This window comes from Podarcis filfolensis (genome assembly GCF_964270895.1).
Source record: "Podarcis filfolensis genome assembly, chromosome: 8".
Taxonomy (NCBI): domain Eukaryota; kingdom Metazoa; phylum Chordata; class Lepidosauria; order Squamata; family Lacertidae; genus Podarcis; species Podarcis filfolensis.
The window spans coordinates 5,044,570-5,063,387 of NC_139611.1; the positions used below are offsets into that span (position 1 = coordinate 5,044,570).

The 18,818-nt window shown below is 45.5% G+C and overlaps 1 protein-coding gene across 8 annotated transcripts in view; it reads left to right on the top strand.

Moving 5' to 3' along the window:
• AAK1 (AP2 associated kinase 1) overlaps positions 1 to 18,818 on the top strand; it is a 98,794-nt gene that overhangs the window by 17,412 nt on the left and 62,564 nt on the right. For all 8 annotated transcript variants that reach the window (XM_083629264.1, XM_083629267.1, XM_083629266.1 and 5 more), the window contains exons 3-6: positions 13,639 to 13,757; positions 14,221 to 14,329; positions 16,614 to 16,756; positions 18,209 to 18,330. In XM_083629264.1, the coding sequence (XP_083485390.1) occupies positions 13,639 to 13,757; positions 14,221 to 14,329; positions 16,614 to 16,756; positions 18,209 to 18,330 (493 nt within the window). The remainder of the gene's footprint in view (positions 1 to 13,638; positions 13,758 to 14,220; positions 14,330 to 16,613; positions 16,757 to 18,208; positions 18,331 to 18,818) is intronic.

Consider the following 18,818-nt stretch of genomic DNA (forward strand, 5'->3'; position numbering starts at 1 on the left):
GCTGAGAAAAATGCTACTAAGTGGGAACGTCATGATAGAGATGGTACAAAATTATGGATAGTGAGGAGAAAGCCCTTATTTTACTGGCACCCAGTGGGGCTATCCAATGGAGCTGAATGGCAGGAGATTCAGGACAGAGAAAAGGCTCCTAGCTGTGATAGGCTCTGTGTATCCTCAAGGTCATGGGCGGCTTGCCTCTTGAGTCCCAGTTTTTGGAGGCTGTTGCTCTCATTCTTTGGTTGTGGGGTTTCTAAAGGGATCTTGGTGGTTCGCTGTGTAGAAAAGTGTTATGTACTGAAGTTCTCACCCTGGGCCAGCAGGGGGATACTGTAGATAGTTTTCACTCAGGTCCACATATGCAAATAAGGGGTCGAAAGTGACGTTCAGGGATTGGATAGTTACAAAAAATGGTTACTGTTGCGTTCTAGTGGAGCTCTATATAAGCAGGCTGGCTGAACCCTTCAGTTCAGTTCTGTTCTGGCCTGTGAATAAACAAGAGCTGTTTGAAGAATCGCTGTGTCGTCTGATATGTTCACCCACAACTTAACAAAAAGGATGTTGGTCTTGATCGCTCTCTGGTTGCTGTTACGTGTTTGAATGGGCTTTGCAACTTTTCTGCATAGTCCCAATATCACCTGTAGTGGGATGGCTTGTTTTGTTTCTGAAACTTAATATCCAGTGTTACTCAAGGTAATGAAGAACGATATATATATATTTGTCTAAAACATGCGTCGACCATCTTTCCAGTAGATCAAGTGTTCACATGAAAAATGCATAACACGGTAGCCTTGGGATGCTTGTGTAGAAGGCGATTAACAAATTGAGAACAAATCCTTAAATGACAGTGCTCATGGCCAAGTACTCCCTCCACAGGAAGCCCCCGGCAGATGTTCTTAAAGAAGCAGTGAAGTAGTTCTAGCAGCCTTCCCCAAATGGGTGCCCTCCAAATCTTTAGGATTATATTCTCTCATCTGTCCTAGCCAGCATGACATTCTGGAGGGCAGCAGATTAACAAAGCCTGGGTTAGAGTATTGGGCTAATCTCTAGAACCAGGGAGATGTGGGTTCAAATCCCTTCTCAGCCCTGAGGATGCCAGTCACTCAGCCCAGCTTGCCTCTGTAGGGTGGTTGTGACTTGTGGACAGTAAAACAGGAGAACCTGTATCTTTGGAAAGGTAGGATAAACTATAATAAATAATATGAAAATAAGTAGAATATTATTATAAATTCATGTCTTTGCTAGGTTCACAATTTACAGAACTTGAGGTGCACGCTTAAGGAAAGATATTGGTGGAAAAACATTTAAGAAAGCAAAGAGTGTGCTGCACTAATTGATATTATGAAGATAATCAAAACTACACTTCTAAATGAAGCTGGTTGCGCAATGGTCTAATGCTGCACCCAGCAGGTTTTCAGGTGTGGCGCAAAAGTGGTGGTAGACAGAAGGCGACCGCCTCCCCTTTGCCAGGCTCTGATCTAGCGCTTAGTTTTCGCTTGAGCAGAACAGGCCAGCTTTGAGAGCTGCTCTTTGCGTGTGCAGAGGGAAAAAATCTATTGATGATTCAAGACTCTACTTCAGACCTCTCAGGCAGCTGGGAAAGGCCTCTCCGTTCCGAAGACTAGTTGGGGCTGAATTTTAGTGACTTGCTATGCAGTAGTTAACAGTCCCAGTGATGAGTGGCCCTATTAATTCACTGTTGCAGACTGCTGAGAGATGTCCTTTGATTGCATAAGGCACCTCTGGCTTGGGGGCTGATGATGGCCCTCCAGGCTCTTCCAACTGGCCCTCTGTGGGGGGCTCTCCTCAAGCCACACCCCTCACTGACCCAGGACTGCATCCTTTGCTGTGCTTGGAATGCCTTTGAACTGTGATAAAAAGCTTCTTGCTTGTCTTGGTGTGTTTATGTAAACACACATGCATATGACTCTTGCATGGCTGGAATAACCTATACTGTAGCCACATAATCCATTGCATTGCTCACTTTTCCTCTGCCCCAATAATAATAATAATAATAATAATAATAATAATAATAGTATATTATTTATACCCCGCCCACTCTGGGCAGCTTCCAGCAAAATACAGTGGTACCTCGGGTGACATACGCTTCAGGTTACATGCGCTTTAGGTTGCAGACTCTGCTAACCCAGAAATAGTACCTCGGGTTAAGAACTTTGCTTCAGGATGAGAACAGAAATTGCACGACGGCGGCAGCGGGAGGCCCCATTAGCTAAAGTGGTGCTTCAGGTTAAGAACAGTTTCAGGTTAAGAAAGGAACTCCAGAACGAATTAAGTACTTAACCCGAGGTACCACTGTATTAAAATACAGTAATACATCAAACATTAAAAGCTTCCCTGAACAGGGCTGCCTTCAGATGTCTTCTGAAAGTCTGGTAGTTTTTCTCTTTGACACCTGGTGGGAGGGCGTTCCACAGGGCGGGCACCACTACCGAGAAGGCCCTCTGCCTGGTTCCCTTGAACTTGGCTTCTCGCAGGGAGGGAACCACCAGAAGGCCCTCGGCGCTGGACCTCAATGTCCGGGCAGAACAATAGAACAATGGGGGTGGAGACGCTCCTTCAGGTATACTGGGCCGAGGCCGTTTAGGGCTTTAAAGGTCAGCACCAACACCTTAAATTGTGCTCGGAAACGTACTGGGAACCAGTGTAGGTCTTTCAAGACTGGTGTTATGTGGTCTCGGCAGCCGCTCCCAGTCACCAGTCTAGCTGCCGCATTCTGTTCCTTATGCAGCTCTTAGTTTGAAAAAGCTTTCCTAACTCAGACCTCAAGGGTAGAATCTGGTTCTCAGGCGTGCTTCCAAGTTTTGCTACTGAAGACTGTTTTAACTGATGGCACTACTGGTTACTCTTGTGTCCCCTGCAAGTCAGGTGTGTGTGCATGCACGGGACCCAACTAGGACTCCTTCCCATTCTTTAGGCCTTCTTTGCCTCTGGCACTAACTTGGCCTCTTTGGACAGCCAACAGAAATGAGTGGCTTCCAGCTGCACTGGAAATCAGGGTGGTCAGCTGTGGCTTATTCAGTTCAATTTGTTGTTGGTGCAGGTAATTCCAGGATCACCTGTGAATTCTTCCTCAGGTACTTTGCTGGATATGAGAGAAAGAGTCTGGGGCATCATGTGTTTGGTGAGAATGGCAAACTGCTTTCAGCAGTCCCTGGGTGAGATGACTTGTTTTCTCCAAAAGAAGTGGCAATGTGGGTCAAGGCCCATATTTCCTTGATTCTTATGTTGTGCCAACGTTTATTTTTTATCTTTGACTCTTTCTTGAAATGAATGAGCTTGAAGGGGTTGTCATCTCGCCGTTGCTGAGCATGTAAACAAGCCCTCTGCATTCTGCTTGAGTAGCAGTCTGAACGGATTGGGGCTTATTCACGGGCTTTATATTTGCTGCTTCCAAACTATTGTGACAGCAGAGGCCTCTCTCTGTGTTGCACTGGATTTTGAAAGCTGAAAAGGTTATTGCTGGCTTAAGGGGGTATTTACATAGAACTACGTTAGCATTTTAATACAGGCCTTGGAGTTTTGTGCCTTCATTCAGTTTTGCCTTTTCATCGTGGCCATGGCAGATGCAGGCATTGTTGTAGTGCTTGTTTACCTGCCACTCACCCCAATCAAAGGGAACTGAGTAGTTCAAATATCTCCTTTGATAAGAATTTGCCAGGTGGATGAAGATATACCTCTTTGCTTGCTCTATTAGATTGGTTTACCTTTCTGGTGGTGTGTAGATGACCTGATAGTAAAGATCACTGAGGAAATGTATGTACAATGCTTGAAACACTAAAAAAAGAAAAGGAAGGAAGAACTATATTTTTGCCCAGTTCACACATCACAGTAAACCATGGTCTTCGGTAAGCTACAGTTTACTGTGAAGGAACAGTGTGATGGTGCATGCTGCTCGACTATGCCCGCTTTGGTCCTCCCTTTCCCAAATAGAATTGCATATAAATCAGTACTTGTGGTTACCAAGGTTTGTTCTTTGCTTATGGTTTGTTTTGGAGAATTGCACATAATGGAAAGCCAGCTGCTCTGTGGTTTATTTCTGAGCTTGGGACTTGGGAGAAGCAAAGAGGGTGTGACTGCATGCTGCCTGTTCCCTGTAAACCATAGTTTATTTCAGACCATGGCTTACTGTGATGTGTGAATGAGACCAAATTACTACTGTTTAGTTACTGCCTCCCTGACAACAGTGAGCATGTGGAATGCAGTTTCTCATTCTGATGATGCAATTCCTTTCTGAGATTTCCATCTTCTCTGCTTTGCCTTGTAGCAAAGGTTGCCTGCCCTACATTGGCTTCTGCAGTTTCTTGCTGGCTTGGCATCCGTGCTCAGGACCACTCTGCAGCCCTGTGCTCTCTGCTGCTTATGCAATTGCCTCGCTTCTCCTCCTATGGGCTTCTGACGCTGTTAAGCTGCCATTTAGAACGGCAGCAGCTGAAAAGGGCGTCTAACAAGCTGGCCGTGTGTTTGGGTCGTAGAGAGTTTTATTTACTATGCATTAGAATTTTCTTCTTCTCACACTGAGACTTAAAGAGCTGAAGTTGTCACAGGGTGGACAATGCTTGGAATTGCCTTTTTCACGGTGAAATAATTGAGGAGGCAGCACAGAGAGCAGTAAAATGGTTCTGTGACATTCTCTAGTTGTGTAACCTTCTGAAACAAGGGGCAGTTCAGATGCCTCTTGCTCAAAACTGTAAGATAAGGGCCGCAAGCACATGTTTGCTGTGTCTGATTTCTGTTGTGATCTTGCTATGCAGCAATACAGGGGGGTTCTGAAGAACTTCTGCTTTTCAGAGACCCCAGTTAGCAATTAGATTTTAACAGGGGTCATGTTTTCAACAAGGACTGAAAGATCAGTACCACTGACTCTGCTTGTTGACCTTTATGCATTTAAATACACCCTCCCCTCTGGTATAAACAGTGGTGGGGCCCTCCCTTTATAATGCTTGGATTTCTCCCCCAAACGACTGCCAGCTTCAGACAGATTTTTCACTGGACCCCATCAGAGGTAGAAATATTTAAATTCCTTCTCCACACATTCCCTCTGTTTTTTATTAATATTACATAATAGTAAACACACACACACACACACACACACACACAGAGAGAGAGAGAGAGAGAGAGAGAGAGAGTTAAATAGAACTTTGCACCTAACATGAAGTTGCATTAAACATCACTGTAGTTTGGCCCTGACTTCTAATTCTCCAGAAATGTGTTAACTTTATACATGTTGTTTCTAGTGGTGATGTTAATTATCCTACTTTTCCTCTAAGGAGCTCAAGGTAGCATACATAGTTCTCTTCCTCCCCATTTTATCCCACAACAATCCTATGATGTAGGTTGGGTTGAGAGTAAGTGACAGGCTCAAGGTCACCCAGTGAGCTTCATGTCTAAGTGGGGATTTGAACCCTGATCTCCCAGCCCCAGTACTAGGAACTGCACCATTTTGACTCTCTTAAATTATTCTGTCTTCTGTTGTCACCCAGAGATTTAGTTGTTCTTAAAGCTTTATCCCACAAATTTATTGGTGAATCAAATCAGGTTATAGGTTTGTATGACTACGTACTTAAAAAAAAACCCAAAACACCTCCAAGTCTCCAAAACCAGTGCTCTTCACAATACCACAAGCTATTTTACCTCCTGATAATAAAACCAAAGTGAGTTTTTGCAGCTCTGCTGTCTCTTGAAACAGTAAGGATGTGTTAAAGCGCTGGGGGGGGGGAGTCTCTGGTATGTGATGTTGTGATCTCGATACTGGAGTGAGAAGCTTGGACATGAAGACGGGATGTCATGCTGTACTCTTTGTACCTGAAGGGACATTGCGTCTCTCTAACACAAGGATGGATTCTCTGTAATTGGTTTTGAAGTGGTCTGCCTGTCCGCTCCCCCCCCCCCCAGCTGCTTGCCACAGTCATCGTGATGACCCTTCTCTACCCCTGGTGAGTGTGAAGTTGAGCATGAAGGGGAGAAAGCTTCTTCTCCGGGTTGGAGCTGGGAAGGTGGTTGGGGACTCTTCCCCCTCAGTCACCTTCAACAAAGTCCCCCATGGTATTCTTGTGGAGAAGCTGGTAAAATGTGGACTGATGAGGTATCTGTTAGGTGAATTTGTAGGTGGTTGACTGACAGAACCCAAAGAGTGCTCACTAACAGTTCCTTGTTATCCTGGATAAAAGTGACAAGTGGGTGCCACAGGGCCTGTTGTTCAACATCTTTATAGACTACTTGGACAAAGGAATTGAGGGGATGTTGCATTCTGCCTTGGTCAGAGCACACTTGCAGTACAGTGGTACCTCGGGTTAAGAACTTAATTTGTTCCGGAGGTCCTTTCTTAATCTGAAACTGTTCTTAACCTGAAGCACCACTTTAGCTAATGGAGCCTCCCGCTGCTTCTGCGCCGCCGTCGTGCAATTTCTGTTCTCATCCTGAAGCAAAGTTCTTAACACGAGGTACTATTTCCTGGGTTAGCGGAGTCTGTAACCTGAAGCGTCTGTAACCCAAGGTACCACTGTACTGTGTCCAGCTCTGGGCGCTATAATTTAAGAAGGATATTGACAAGCTACAATGTGTGCAGAGAAGGGCAACCAAGGTGATCAAGGGTCTGGAAACTAAGCCTCATGAGCTACAGTTGAGGGAACTGGGTTTGTTTAGCCTTCATAAAGGACTGTCACATGGAAGATGGAACAGACTTCTTTTCTCTCCTGCTCCAGAGGCTAGGACTTGAACCAATGGCTTCAAGTTACAGGAAAGGAGATTCTGACTAAGCCTCAGGAAGAACTTTCTGAAAGTAAGAGCTGTTCAACAGTGGAAAAGATTCCCACAAGAGGTGGTGAACTCTCCTTCTTTGGAGTTTTTAAGGCAGAGGTTGGATGGTCATCTGTTATGTATGATCTAGTTGAGATTTCTGCGTTGTGGGAAGGTTGAGCTAGATAACCCTTGGGGTCCCAACGTTACAGTTATATGATTCTATTATTGTGGTTAGATGCGTCACAAGAGGGCCTCTCCTCCTCCCAGAGGGGCGAGGTTGTGAGCGGGAGCAGCTTCCCGCTGGGGCAGGGAGGCGTGCTCAGTTCCCTGCTCCTGATTGCTTCTGCTGCCGCGGCCAAGCCTTCCAGCTGACCAATGGGGCCAGCTGGTGGGCGGGGCTAGCCGCATTTAAACAGCCGCAGCAGCGCTCTGTCCCCAGTCTGTTCCTGCTTTCTTTGGATCTCCCGCCCTCCCTCCCTCCTAGGTCAACTTCTTTTGCGTATTGACCTTGCCATGGACTTCAGTTGGTTGCCTTGGTTGCCCAAGGGGCCTGGTAGGACTTTTTTATCCATTTGGCAAATTGGCACCAGCCTCTTGGTTTTTTTGCCTACCTCGTAGCAATTGGTCACAACTTTATGGTATTGGCGGTTAGGCATTGGAATATGTGTGCTGTGTTGGAGGATTGGGTATGGGCCATCATCTACCCCTCCTCTTTTGGGTATTCCGTTAAAGGAATCCAGCGGTCGTGGATCCTGTCCGATGCCCTGCTGGTGGCTAGGGCCATGGCATGACCCCCGGTGATGTCATGGGGGAGCTTCCAGTTGTATTTGCATCAACAAGCTCCTCCCATTGGTTGTTAACCCTGATATGACTCCCGTGGAGTCATGTATTGCTGTTTCATCCAATGCCTAAGCCAATACTACTCGCATGCTGTAACCAATAAAAGTTGTGACCTAATTTTGCCCATTAACCAAAAATAATGTGTCTTTGTGTCTTATTATACGCCTATGCGGGTGGCGGGTCCTCAACTCACAACTGATGGTTGTTGTCCGGGTTTGGTTAAAGGCTGGACACAGACGGACAAAAGGCAAGTGGCTTGGAGTAAACGCCACTTGGAGTGTGCAATGCCTAGTGCCTCCTTCTCACTCTACCTTGGTTGCCTGGTTCCATTTGCAGATGATATACAGGAAGACTTGTGTGAATCTTTATGGTTTGGAAATGCATGCTGGGATGGTGCAATAGAATTTTCCATGCCAGATCAGTTGACCCTAATGGGGCGGGCACAAGTGCCACATTGTGTTGGCTGTGAAGTATTGATGAGGCAGGGTCAATGCAGAGAGAAACAATAAAGGGGAGGAGCTTTTCTTTCCCATGACAACAGCTTAGAGTTCTTCCTCTGCCAATGTTTTGGGCTACAACTCCCATTAGACCCTGACAGTATGTCTGTATGAGAGAGTAGTTCAAAATTTCCAGGGGAAGACTGATCTAGTTTAAGTCTCTTGCCTTGGTACCTAAGAAGCAGTCGTAGTTTCGTCTGCTAAGGAAGATTAACTTGGAGGTGCTATTTATTTCCTCCTTTCAGTTGACTTGTTTGGCTGCCTGGATGCTTCTGAACAGTTTATGCTTGAAAGCTGTTATTTTCATGTGGAAAAAGCTGTTTGTTCAGCATACATCCAGCCAAGGAAGGACTGTTATTGTGTGGGTGTCTTTAAAATCGACCCAAAGGAAAATGGAAGCTGGGTATCATGTTTTGAAGTGCTGACAACTGATGTATATTTTAGAAAGCAGTGTTTTGTATGGGCTTTTTCTGCTTGGAAAATGTATTAATAAAATGAAGTATTAATAAAATAAAATAAAATGAACATGTTGACAATAGATCTGTGGAGTCATTTTCCAGCTACAGAAACACCAGAGTCTTGGTGGAAATATTAGGGAGAGGCATAAAGATAGACTTGGAATGGGAGAAAGTTTAATTGGCTTCCCACGCAGTGTTTATCTGCAGCCCCATGAAAATGGGTGAGTGCATTGTCCTGGAGCCAGGCTGACAGGGCTGGGGAACCAACTTGCCTCTTACATGGGGCTCCCAGAATGTTGCCCATCAGGAAATGTGGCCCTCTGGCTCAAAAAGTTTCCCCATGCACTGATTTAAACTGATGTATTCTGAAGGTGGCCCCAAAGAAGGTGACAGTATGAATCATAACAAATTCTTAAGTATATGAGCCAATAAAATTACAGTTAAACCAATCACATTGCAGGATCTGGCAGCAGACAGAGGGGCAGATCCCCCTGTCCAACCAACCAAGATCCAAATATACCTCCCAAAAATAGATGCATTCTTAAATGGCGGCAACCCTCAAAAATCCTCACTGCCACTAAGAGAGCACCAAATTGATCACGCAGCTTGAGGCATGGCCACAGTGAAGGTGCTCTTCTACGTTCTCACCAAAGGTGTCTCTGGCACTGTTGAAACATGCAGTAGAGCCTCCCTGGCTGATCTCGAAGGATGAGCAGGCGCAAGGAGGAGATGGTGGGCCGGCATGTATCCTGGCTCTATCTAAGCCCTTTAGCATCATTGGGGGGGGTTTACAGTTACCCCACCTACTACCTCTGGAAGCCTTCCTGGTGATGCCAAAGGGGGCACTGAACTTTGGGGATGCTGAACACTATAAATGTAATCAGACTAACTTGATTTTTGGCTAATTTGTCATGGATTTGATATCAGTAGCTGGAGCATCTGGGATGAAACTCTTCAAACCTCCTTGTTCTTTTTGCTACTGCCAGGAGGTGAAATGTTGCTACGCTGATTGTACTCAAATGCTGTTCTTTTGTGTGCTGTTACCTTTGCTATTGAGTTGCTGTTTTGTTGTTGCCATTATTTTTATTTATTTAATTTCTATACCGCCCTTCCTCTGAAGATCACAGGGCAGTTTACAATATAAAAACACAAAAATGCACAACATAGTAACAAACAACCCTTCCCCCACCACAGTATTAAGAAATTGTTCTTGCAGCTGCTGATTTTGTGATGCAGTGCTATTCTGTTTGCTGTAAGCAGCTTAGAGCGCGGGTGCTTTTCTGTGTGTGGAAAGGCAGCATACAAAAATAAAGTGATGAGTAATGATGACAGAGGCAGCAAGCGGGGCCTGCAACACATCGTATGGAGTGCAGCTTCCCGCTTTGTGCCACTGTGGCAGGAGCTGCCTAAGACAGGGGTTGGGGGAAGATAGATTATTTCTTGTTTTAATTTGTTTACCACTTGATTGTAATAAACCTTGTTGTTGTTTCTTAAGGCTTTGACTCATTGTATTTTTACAGGTTGCCACATCCCTTCCTGGCAACTTTTGCCAAATCTGCCTTCCTTTCCTCCATGCCATGGCAGTTGCTCCCTTCTTCCCTTCCCTGAACTGTGTATATTGTTGAGCCTGTAGATAGGCCTGACCTGAAGTTGGGGATTGGGGTATGTTAGGCTATAGTTCCATTCCACCTTTAGAACAGATGTGTGGATTGTTGTAAGTCATATGTCTGTTTACTTCCAGCACAGTCTGCTGGGAACTTTCGTTGTATATTGCTTTTGCTATGCTGCTGTTTGCTTGGACACAAAGGGAAGCAGACATGTTTTTCTTTTGTTCCTGATGCTGAATTGTTGTTGTCGTTTAGTCGTGTCCAACTCTTTGTGACCCCCTGGACCAGAGCACTCCAGGCCTTCCTGTCTTCCACTGCCTCCCGCAGTTTGGTCAAACTCATGCTGGTAGCTTTGAGAACACTGTCCATCCAGCTCGTCTTCTGTCGTCCCCTTCTTGTGCCCCCAATCTTTCCCAACATCAGGGAGTCTTTTCTTCTCATGAGGTGGCCAAAATATTGGAGCCTCAGCTTCAGGATCTGTCCTTCCAGTGAGCACTCAGGGCTGATTTCCTTCAGAATGGAGAGGTTTGATCTTCTTGCAGTCCATGGGACTCTCAAGAGTCTCCTCCAGCACCATAATTCAAAAGCATCAATTCTTTGGCGATCAGCCTTCTTTATGGTCCAGCTCTCACTTCCATACATCACTACTGGGAAAACCATAGCTTTAACTATACGGACCTTTGTTAGCAAGGTGATGTCTCTGCTTTTTAAGATGCTGTCTAGGTTTGTCATTGCTTTTCTCCCAAGTGATGCTGAATAAACGCCTGTAAATATGCTTACATATGCTTCTGTCCGCCACTTCTGTTGTGAAAAGTTATTCACTCTGCTGATTAGAGCGTGCTCAGTCTCTGAAGGCTTTTGAGGCTCAAGTCACTGATAGATGCTGTTCCGAGAACCGGAGTTCGCCCGGCTGCCTGCCAGTGGCTGGAGCCAGCTGGGGGCCTGCCAAATGCCCCCATCTCCCCAGACACATCCCAACAGGGTAGTGGTGGCTGACGTCAGAGAGGCGTTGCAGTTCCTAGCGGGAAGCAGAGTTTGGGGGTCCTCCTCTCTCATGAATGGTTGCAGGTTTCTCAAATGCCTGTCCCCTTCTTCCTTTCAGCTTTCGAATTGTTCCTGGGAGGCTGGGCTTGATGCAAAAATCTTCATTGAAATGTAGGCTGGGGTTATGCCGTGAGCTAGATTTCGTTAGCGTATCGTGCCTCTTTCCCCTCAAAATCTGTATGTCTTGACCACTCAGTTTCTGCGTTTGATCTGAATAATGTCTAACTAACGCTCCGAGGTGGCCTTGACACTGAATGTAGATGACATTAGCATCTGGGTGTTTTTCTTTGTAGTTGAGTGTAGTAAGCCCTGCTACATACTTGGCAGGATTGAGAGTAGACAAGGATTATGAACAGTGAGAGTATGTAGGCTGCTGGGGCCTCTTCTGAAGTGTTGTGTTCACCTCTGGTACAGCCACACCTGAAACAGCTGTGGTGCAATGGTGCATCTCTTGTGGTGAGTCTCTGGCTGGCTGTGGTGATTTGAACTGGTGGTTTCTATTAGTCTGCACATGACAACAGCTCTTCAGTAAGTAGTTCTTATTTCAGTTAGAGGAGATGTGTAGGGGGTGCTGTAAGTAAAGTGTGGGCGTTCCTGCCTGTTGGCGCTTTGAAAAGGTAGCTTCCATCCATGATAGGCTGTAGGTCCCTTAAGAGTATACATAGGAAGCAACCTCATTACAGAGCCAAACCATTTATCTGTCTAGCTCAGTAATATCTATCAGTGCCTCCCCCAGGTTTTAGCACTACCTGGAGATATCAGGGATTGAACCTGGGATTTTATGTGTGCAAGGTAGATGCTCTGCCACTGAACTATGGTCCTTCCCTTAGCTGTAGAACCTCCATGTTGTGAGCTATAGATGAAAGTGGAAGTGGTACCATTGTGTTGCCCTGGGGAGGTTGATATGCATGGAAATCCTCCATAGAATTGGAGAACTGTAGAGTTGGAAGGGGCCTCAAGTATCATCTAGCCCAACTGCCTGCAATGCAGGAATTACAGCTAAAGAATCCCTAACAGACGACCACCCAACCAGTGTTTATACTGTAAACCTCCAAGGAAGGAGAGTCCACCACCATCCAAGGAAGCCAATTTCACTGTCAAACAGCTCTTAACACCAGAAAGTTCTTCTTAATGTTTTGTCGGATTCTCCTTGTAATTTGAATCCATTGGTTCAGGGCCTATAATCTGGAGCACCATGGATTAAGCTATCTTCTAACCTGGATAAAAGGCTGGTATTGGCAGAATTGAGGGTGTCCAGTTTTGGTTTTCTTTATTTCTGGTCAAAGCAATGGAAAAAGCAATGGGAAGATGCTCAATAAAATCTCCTGGGCGGCTCATCAGGGGGAAAGAAAACTCTGGCAGAGATTGTGAGTTACCAACTTAATGGCATATGGACCTTGTTTGGTGCCCTTCGGATGTAGTTAGACTATGTCCCACAACCTCTCACCATTGATCTCCCCTTTCCTGGGGCTGATAGGAGGTGCAGTTCAAACATTTGGAGGGCATCAGGTTGGGGAAGGCTGGTATAAACAAGACTACTGTACTGGGTTCCTGGTTCTTGCTGAGAGATGATGCTTCCATCACCTCTTGCGCAGCAGATTGTTATAAACATGGTGCACTGTAGGAATGTTGATTGATTGTGGTTTGGCTGTAAAGGTTGTGGCTTGTGGAGTGAAATTAATCAGCGTCCTTTCACTGTGTTGTATGAATTTTGTTCCGAGGTAATATCAACCAGAGAAGTGCTAGGGGTTATTCTGCTGTGGAAGACCAAGCTTTTCCTCTATGTGTAGAAATCAGTTGCTCTTCTCCTTTCATCAGCAGTGAAGCTGAGAAAGGAGGAATGCTTGTTCAAGACCACCCAGTTCCCTGGCAGAACCTTCCAAGTCCATGATGCCTGAGGTCCTGTCCACCTGTCCTTTACCGTACACCATCCTCCCCTAACCTGGTGCCCTACAGATGTTTTGATTAAAAACTTTGCCCTTCAGACTTTTTCTCTCTCTCTCTCTCCTGGCATGGCTTTGTGATTCAATTGCAGGGACTGTGCAGAATTGTCCACCTTCAGAGGATGCTACCCATTGCATCGCCGCATGAGTCATTGTTTTAGATGGCCAGGACTTCCAGGAGGCACACCCAGAACAGTGACTCATGCAGAAATAATATGGGGCAAACTACACTGAACAGAGGTGGATTATTGCGCTCACATGCTCTAAAAACAATTCCTCTCCAGTATGAGAGTTCCTTCAGTTTTAATTCAAGGATGAAAGTTATCTTGGTTGCCTAGATAGCCATATCTCCTTCCAGAGAGCTTGGATTGATTTTCTGCATTTCTCTCCAGGGTCAGGGCTGCTTAGTTTCAACAGCAAAATTGCTTGCCCTCAGATTTCAGACAATCCTCTAAAATTGCTAGCTGAACTTTTGCACATCTTGTGTCCGCAGGTGGGTTTGCTATTGTTTTTCTGGTGAGAACCAGCAATGGAATGAAATGTGCCCTCAAACGAATGTATGTCAACAATGAACACGACCTACAAGTCTGCAAACGGGAAATTCAGATCATGGTAAGCCAATGCAGGACTCAAAACTCTGGGAGTTCTTGCAGCATGTTTTGGATAGATACTATTGCATGGATTGGAAAGTTGGGCCCTCCTGTTTGACAGATCTAGGAGGGAAAGAAAACCACTCCTGTTAGCTCTGCTACAAAGCCAGCTGTTGTTTTAAAAATGTGCTTCTTTAAACTGAGTAACTTGAGTGAGAGTGGGAAGTTCAGGTGTCAGAGCTTGGCCAGGATATTCTAGAAATACAGAACAACCAAAAATAATGTAGCAGAAGTGAATTTGAATTTGAAAAGTTATTGGATACCCAGAGAATGAGGAGAAGCAAAGTAAAAGGAAGAGAGTGATAAGTGTCACTGGCATAATATGTGCAGGTAGCTTAATTCTGTTTCGAAGTTTGTTTACTTAGATGTAGATTTGTCTGGTTGTGACTTGCAGTGAACATTACCTCTTCTCTTACTTTTTCCAGAGGGACCTTGTGGGACACAAGAACATTGTTGGATATATTGACTCCAGTATAAACTCTGTGAGCAGTGGGGATGTCTGGGAAGTCTTGATCCTCATGGATTTTTGCCGAGGTGTGTACTAGTTCAGTGGAGCCATGTTTACAAACCTGTATGCTATAACTCCTGTTCTCAGAAGGCCTGCATGATGTCCAGATATTCAAAGGTTTGTCTAGATCGGAGTGCTGTTCAATGCAAGAAGGTGCAATGGAAAAAGATTCTTGCCTTAAAAATAAGTTCACAAACAATACTAGCCCACAAGATTTACCCCACCTTGCAACTAGGCAAGCAGTCATTACCAAGCCATGCTTTGAAGAGAACCTTGAAGGCTCATCACAACTCACCTCAAAGGAACAAGCAAGCTCTGTAAAGTCATTGGATTATTTTCCATCTCAGATTGAAATAGGGATTTGGAGAACAATTTTTAGCCCTCCCTATGCAATGTGTTAGAGCTGTGTTGCCCCATTATGTTACGTAGGAGGAAAGTCACGAATGCAGGCATAATTCTGCATAGGGTGCTGGGATTCTAGGGCAAAGCTTTTGGGGCATGCGGCTGAAACCTCTTGAGGCACCAAACGTTTCTTAGAAGCAGCTGTATTCATTTGCAGAGATGGGAGCATTCACACTCCCTCTGAGCTTAGAGGGAGGACCGTAGCTCAGCAATAGAGCATTTCCTGTGTGTGCAAAAAAAGCCCTAGGTTCAATCTTGGCACCACCAGATAGGGTTGGGGAAAGAATCCTGGAGAACCCCTGAGCTAGGTGAACCCGTGCTCTGACTTAGTATAAGGCAGTGGTCCCCAAACCTTTGGGGGGCTCTTCATTCCATAAACTCACCCCAAGTGATCCTACCCTGCAAAAAGCATTATTCAGAATAGCAGTTTGCATGACCCGCTAAGGAAGATGACACAATAAAATTCAAAACAGCACATTTATTCAAAATCCAATTCAAGAATTTCATTTAGTTAATTCAAAATAGATGAATCTGATCCGGTGATACTAGGTATTGCCTGAAAAAGATTTTTATGCATAAAACATTTATATATATAACTACTTACCAAACATGTACAAACCTTCACCTACCACAGACGTGTGGCAACTAATTTATAAGGCAATTGGGAGCTGGGACGCGGGTGGCGCTGTGGGTAAAACCTCAGCGCCTAGGACTTGCCGAACATATGGTCGGCGGTTCAAATCCCCGCGGCGGGGTGAGCTCCCGTCTTTCGGTCCCAGCTCCTGCCCACCTAGCAGTTCGAAAGCACTCTTAAGTGCAAGTAGATAAATAGGTACCGCTTTATAGCGGGAAGGTAAACGGCGTTTCCGTGTGCTGCTCTGGTGCTGGTTCGCCAGAGCAGCTTCGTCATGCTGGCCACGTGACCCGGAAGTGTCTGCGGACAGCGCTGGCTCCCGGCCTCTAGAGTGAGATGAGTGCACAACCCTAGAGTCTGTCAAGACTGGCCCGTACGGGCAGGGGTACCTTTACCTTTACCTTACTTACTAAACATGCACAAACCTTCACCTACCACAGATGTGTGGCAACTAATTTTTTAAGGCAATTGATAGCTGCTAGCCAGTTATTAGGGACATGGGTGCTGCTGTGGTGTAAACCACTGAGCCTTGGGCTTGCTGATCAGAAGGTTGGCAGTTCAAATCCCCGCGACGGGGTGAGCTCCCGTTGTTCGGTCCCAGCTCCTACCAACCTAGCAGTTCAAAAGCACGTCAAAGTGCAAGTAGATAAATACCTTCCAGCGGAAGGTAAATGGCATTTCCATGCGCTGCTCTGGTTTCACCAGAAGCGGCTTAGTCATGCTGTCCACATGACCCGGAAAAACTATCTGCGGACAAACATCAGCTCCCTCGGCCTATAGAGCGAGATGAGTGCCGCAACCCCAGAGCTGTTCGCGACTGGACTTAACTGTCGGGGGTCCTTTACGTTTTTTTACCCAGTTATTGGTATATTGTGACAACGCAGAATTGTAAATACAAGCAAGCGTGACCAAAGGAAATAGATTTGAAAATATAAGAGTAGTATAACTTTAAAAACGAAATGAATGTGTCTTGCTCTAGGCTCTAGCATTGTCAGTTGTACATAAGTGAGCAACATGTTTGGAGGAGCCCATCTCCAGTTCCTCCTGCCACCCCCTTGCTTCTTAGCGCGCCCCCCAATAGTCCCACTGTTCCCCAATGGGTGGTACCACCCAGTTTGGGAACCACTGGCACAGGGCACCTTCTGGTACCCTGTGCCATCATGCTGCCATGTTTCCTTGCGTGCCTTGTGGTTAGTAAAGCCTCTTAGAAAATTCAGTGTCTCACCACTGATATTGGCTCTCCCTCTCTCTTACTCTGCCTTTACTCTTTCCAGGAGGCCAAGTGGTAAACCTCATGAATCAGCGCTTGCAGACAGGCTTCACGGAAAGCGAAGTCCTGCAGATCTTCTGTGACACCTGCGAAGCCGTGGCCAGGCTGCACCAGTGCAAATCGCCCATCGTCCACAGGGATTTGAAGGTAACTTACAGTGTCCTTGAAGAGATGCTTGGCATGCAGATAGTATTCTGGTGCCCAGAGACTCTCCTCGATATTAAAGCAGTGATAGGTCCACATGACTGGGTGTGTTACAGGCAGTTCCTTTTCACTACCTTGCTGGTATTGGAAACCAATAGTTTTGTGCACAGGTATCACTCACATTTGGGCTGTTAGGGTTTTTGCACTACCAGTTTCTGACTAACCTTGAGCTGTCGTCAGTGGGCACTTGGTAGGTATTGTCTTGCCTCTCACTGACTGCTTATAGCAGCCTTCCCCAACCTGGTGCCCCCCAGATGTTTTGGGGGCGGGTGTTTAACTTTATCACATTTATTATACAGTGTTTGAGGTCTCTTCCAAGTTGTGTGAGCGCTCAAAGTAATGTAATCAACACTACAATTACAGAAAAGTGGTGTTCATGGATTTGGTGTTCAAGAAATCTTTATGGTGGGGGCTGACCCTGTGTCCCCAGCCTCTCAAATCAGGGGATCATAATCTCTTACAGGGCATTTAAGTGATGTCAAAGGTTCCGCTTATCTGAGTTTCTCAGTGAAATATATTTGTTTCTCTTAAGGCAAGGCCAGAGAATCTGGTGCCATTCCAGATGTTCCCATCATCCTGATCATTCACCTTGTTGGCTGGGTCTGATGTGATTGTAATCCAAAACATATGGAGGGACACAGGTTTCCTGCCTTTACTCTTGGGAAATGATTTCTCAAAATCAGAATTTCTCAAAATCAGAATTTCTCAAAATTCCCACTAAGCAAATGAGGAGTACCCAAGATGAATGTAGAAACAATCATTTATTACCATGAATGTGTTGAATAGTTGCTGTTGTGTGCCTTGGCATCAGTTCCATTTATTGTTTTTAGGAAGAGGGGATTTGTAGCTTTGTGAGAACATAAAAATAAATGCTGGGACATCTGTAGAACATTACGGAGGTAATCCTTTGTGTGCAGTGGGATATGTAGGGAGTGACAGTTGCACTGCTCTGCCAGAATCTTACACCCACTGTAAAATTCCTAAATAGTCCACAGCAGCCTTTCCCAACCTGAGGCCATCCAGATGTTTTGGATTACAGCTCCCATCAGACGCAGCCAGCACCACTGTATGGTGGAAGCATGGGGGAGAGGGCTGATGGAAGTTGTATTAATACCTTTGGAGGGCCCCAGGTTGGGGAAGGCTGGTCCATGAAGTATCAGGTGACCTTCTCCGTGGGCGATATCTCAGTCACCACGTGAAAAGTCTTCAGGGAGGAAAACCAAGTAGGACTTGATGGCTAGGGGATTGTGGCTTTCAGAAGTCAGGGGCACTTTCCACAGTTGCTACCACTGCTCCCAAGTTCTCGTTTCCAGTTCCTGCTGGTGGAAAGAGAAATGTTTATGCAAAGGAGTTATGTTTCTCCTTTATCCTGGTATGCACACCTTTCCTTTCCAGGTGGAAAATATCCTCCTGCACGATCGTGGCCATTATGTGCTGTGTGACTTTGGAAGTGCCACCAACAAATTCCAGAACCCTCAGCTTGAAGGAGTGAATGCAGTGGAGGAAGAAATCAAGAAGTGAGTGAAGGATGGTTTAGTGGGCCTCTCCTGTGTCTGGCTGGGGCTGCCTCTGCATGAAAAGCATCATAGCTGGTTGACTATGGAACAGAGAGAAAAAGAACAGCCTGTTTCTGTGCTTTTGGAACATTTGTTTAAATCTTAATTATTGTGGTTTCAAAACTAGAAGAGGGTTGTTAATTAGCTGGGCTGCTGCTAACCTTTAACCCTGACACTTGAGGTGGTATGTTTTTAGGACCCACCTTATTTTTTTATGATTGTAAGTTGTTTTCAATTATTTTAACTATTGTTTTTAATGCTATAACCCACCTTAGGGTGAAGGGCAGAAAACAAACAAACGAATTATAAATTTATTGGCTTTCAACAGCAGCCTCTTTTTGTGGTAGTCTGGGATGCGATCTTGAAATCTCTTTTTTTTCTGAGTGCCCTGAGCTGCTGTCAGTTCTAGATCTAGAAATCATTCAAGGAAGAGTAAACGTTGATGTGAG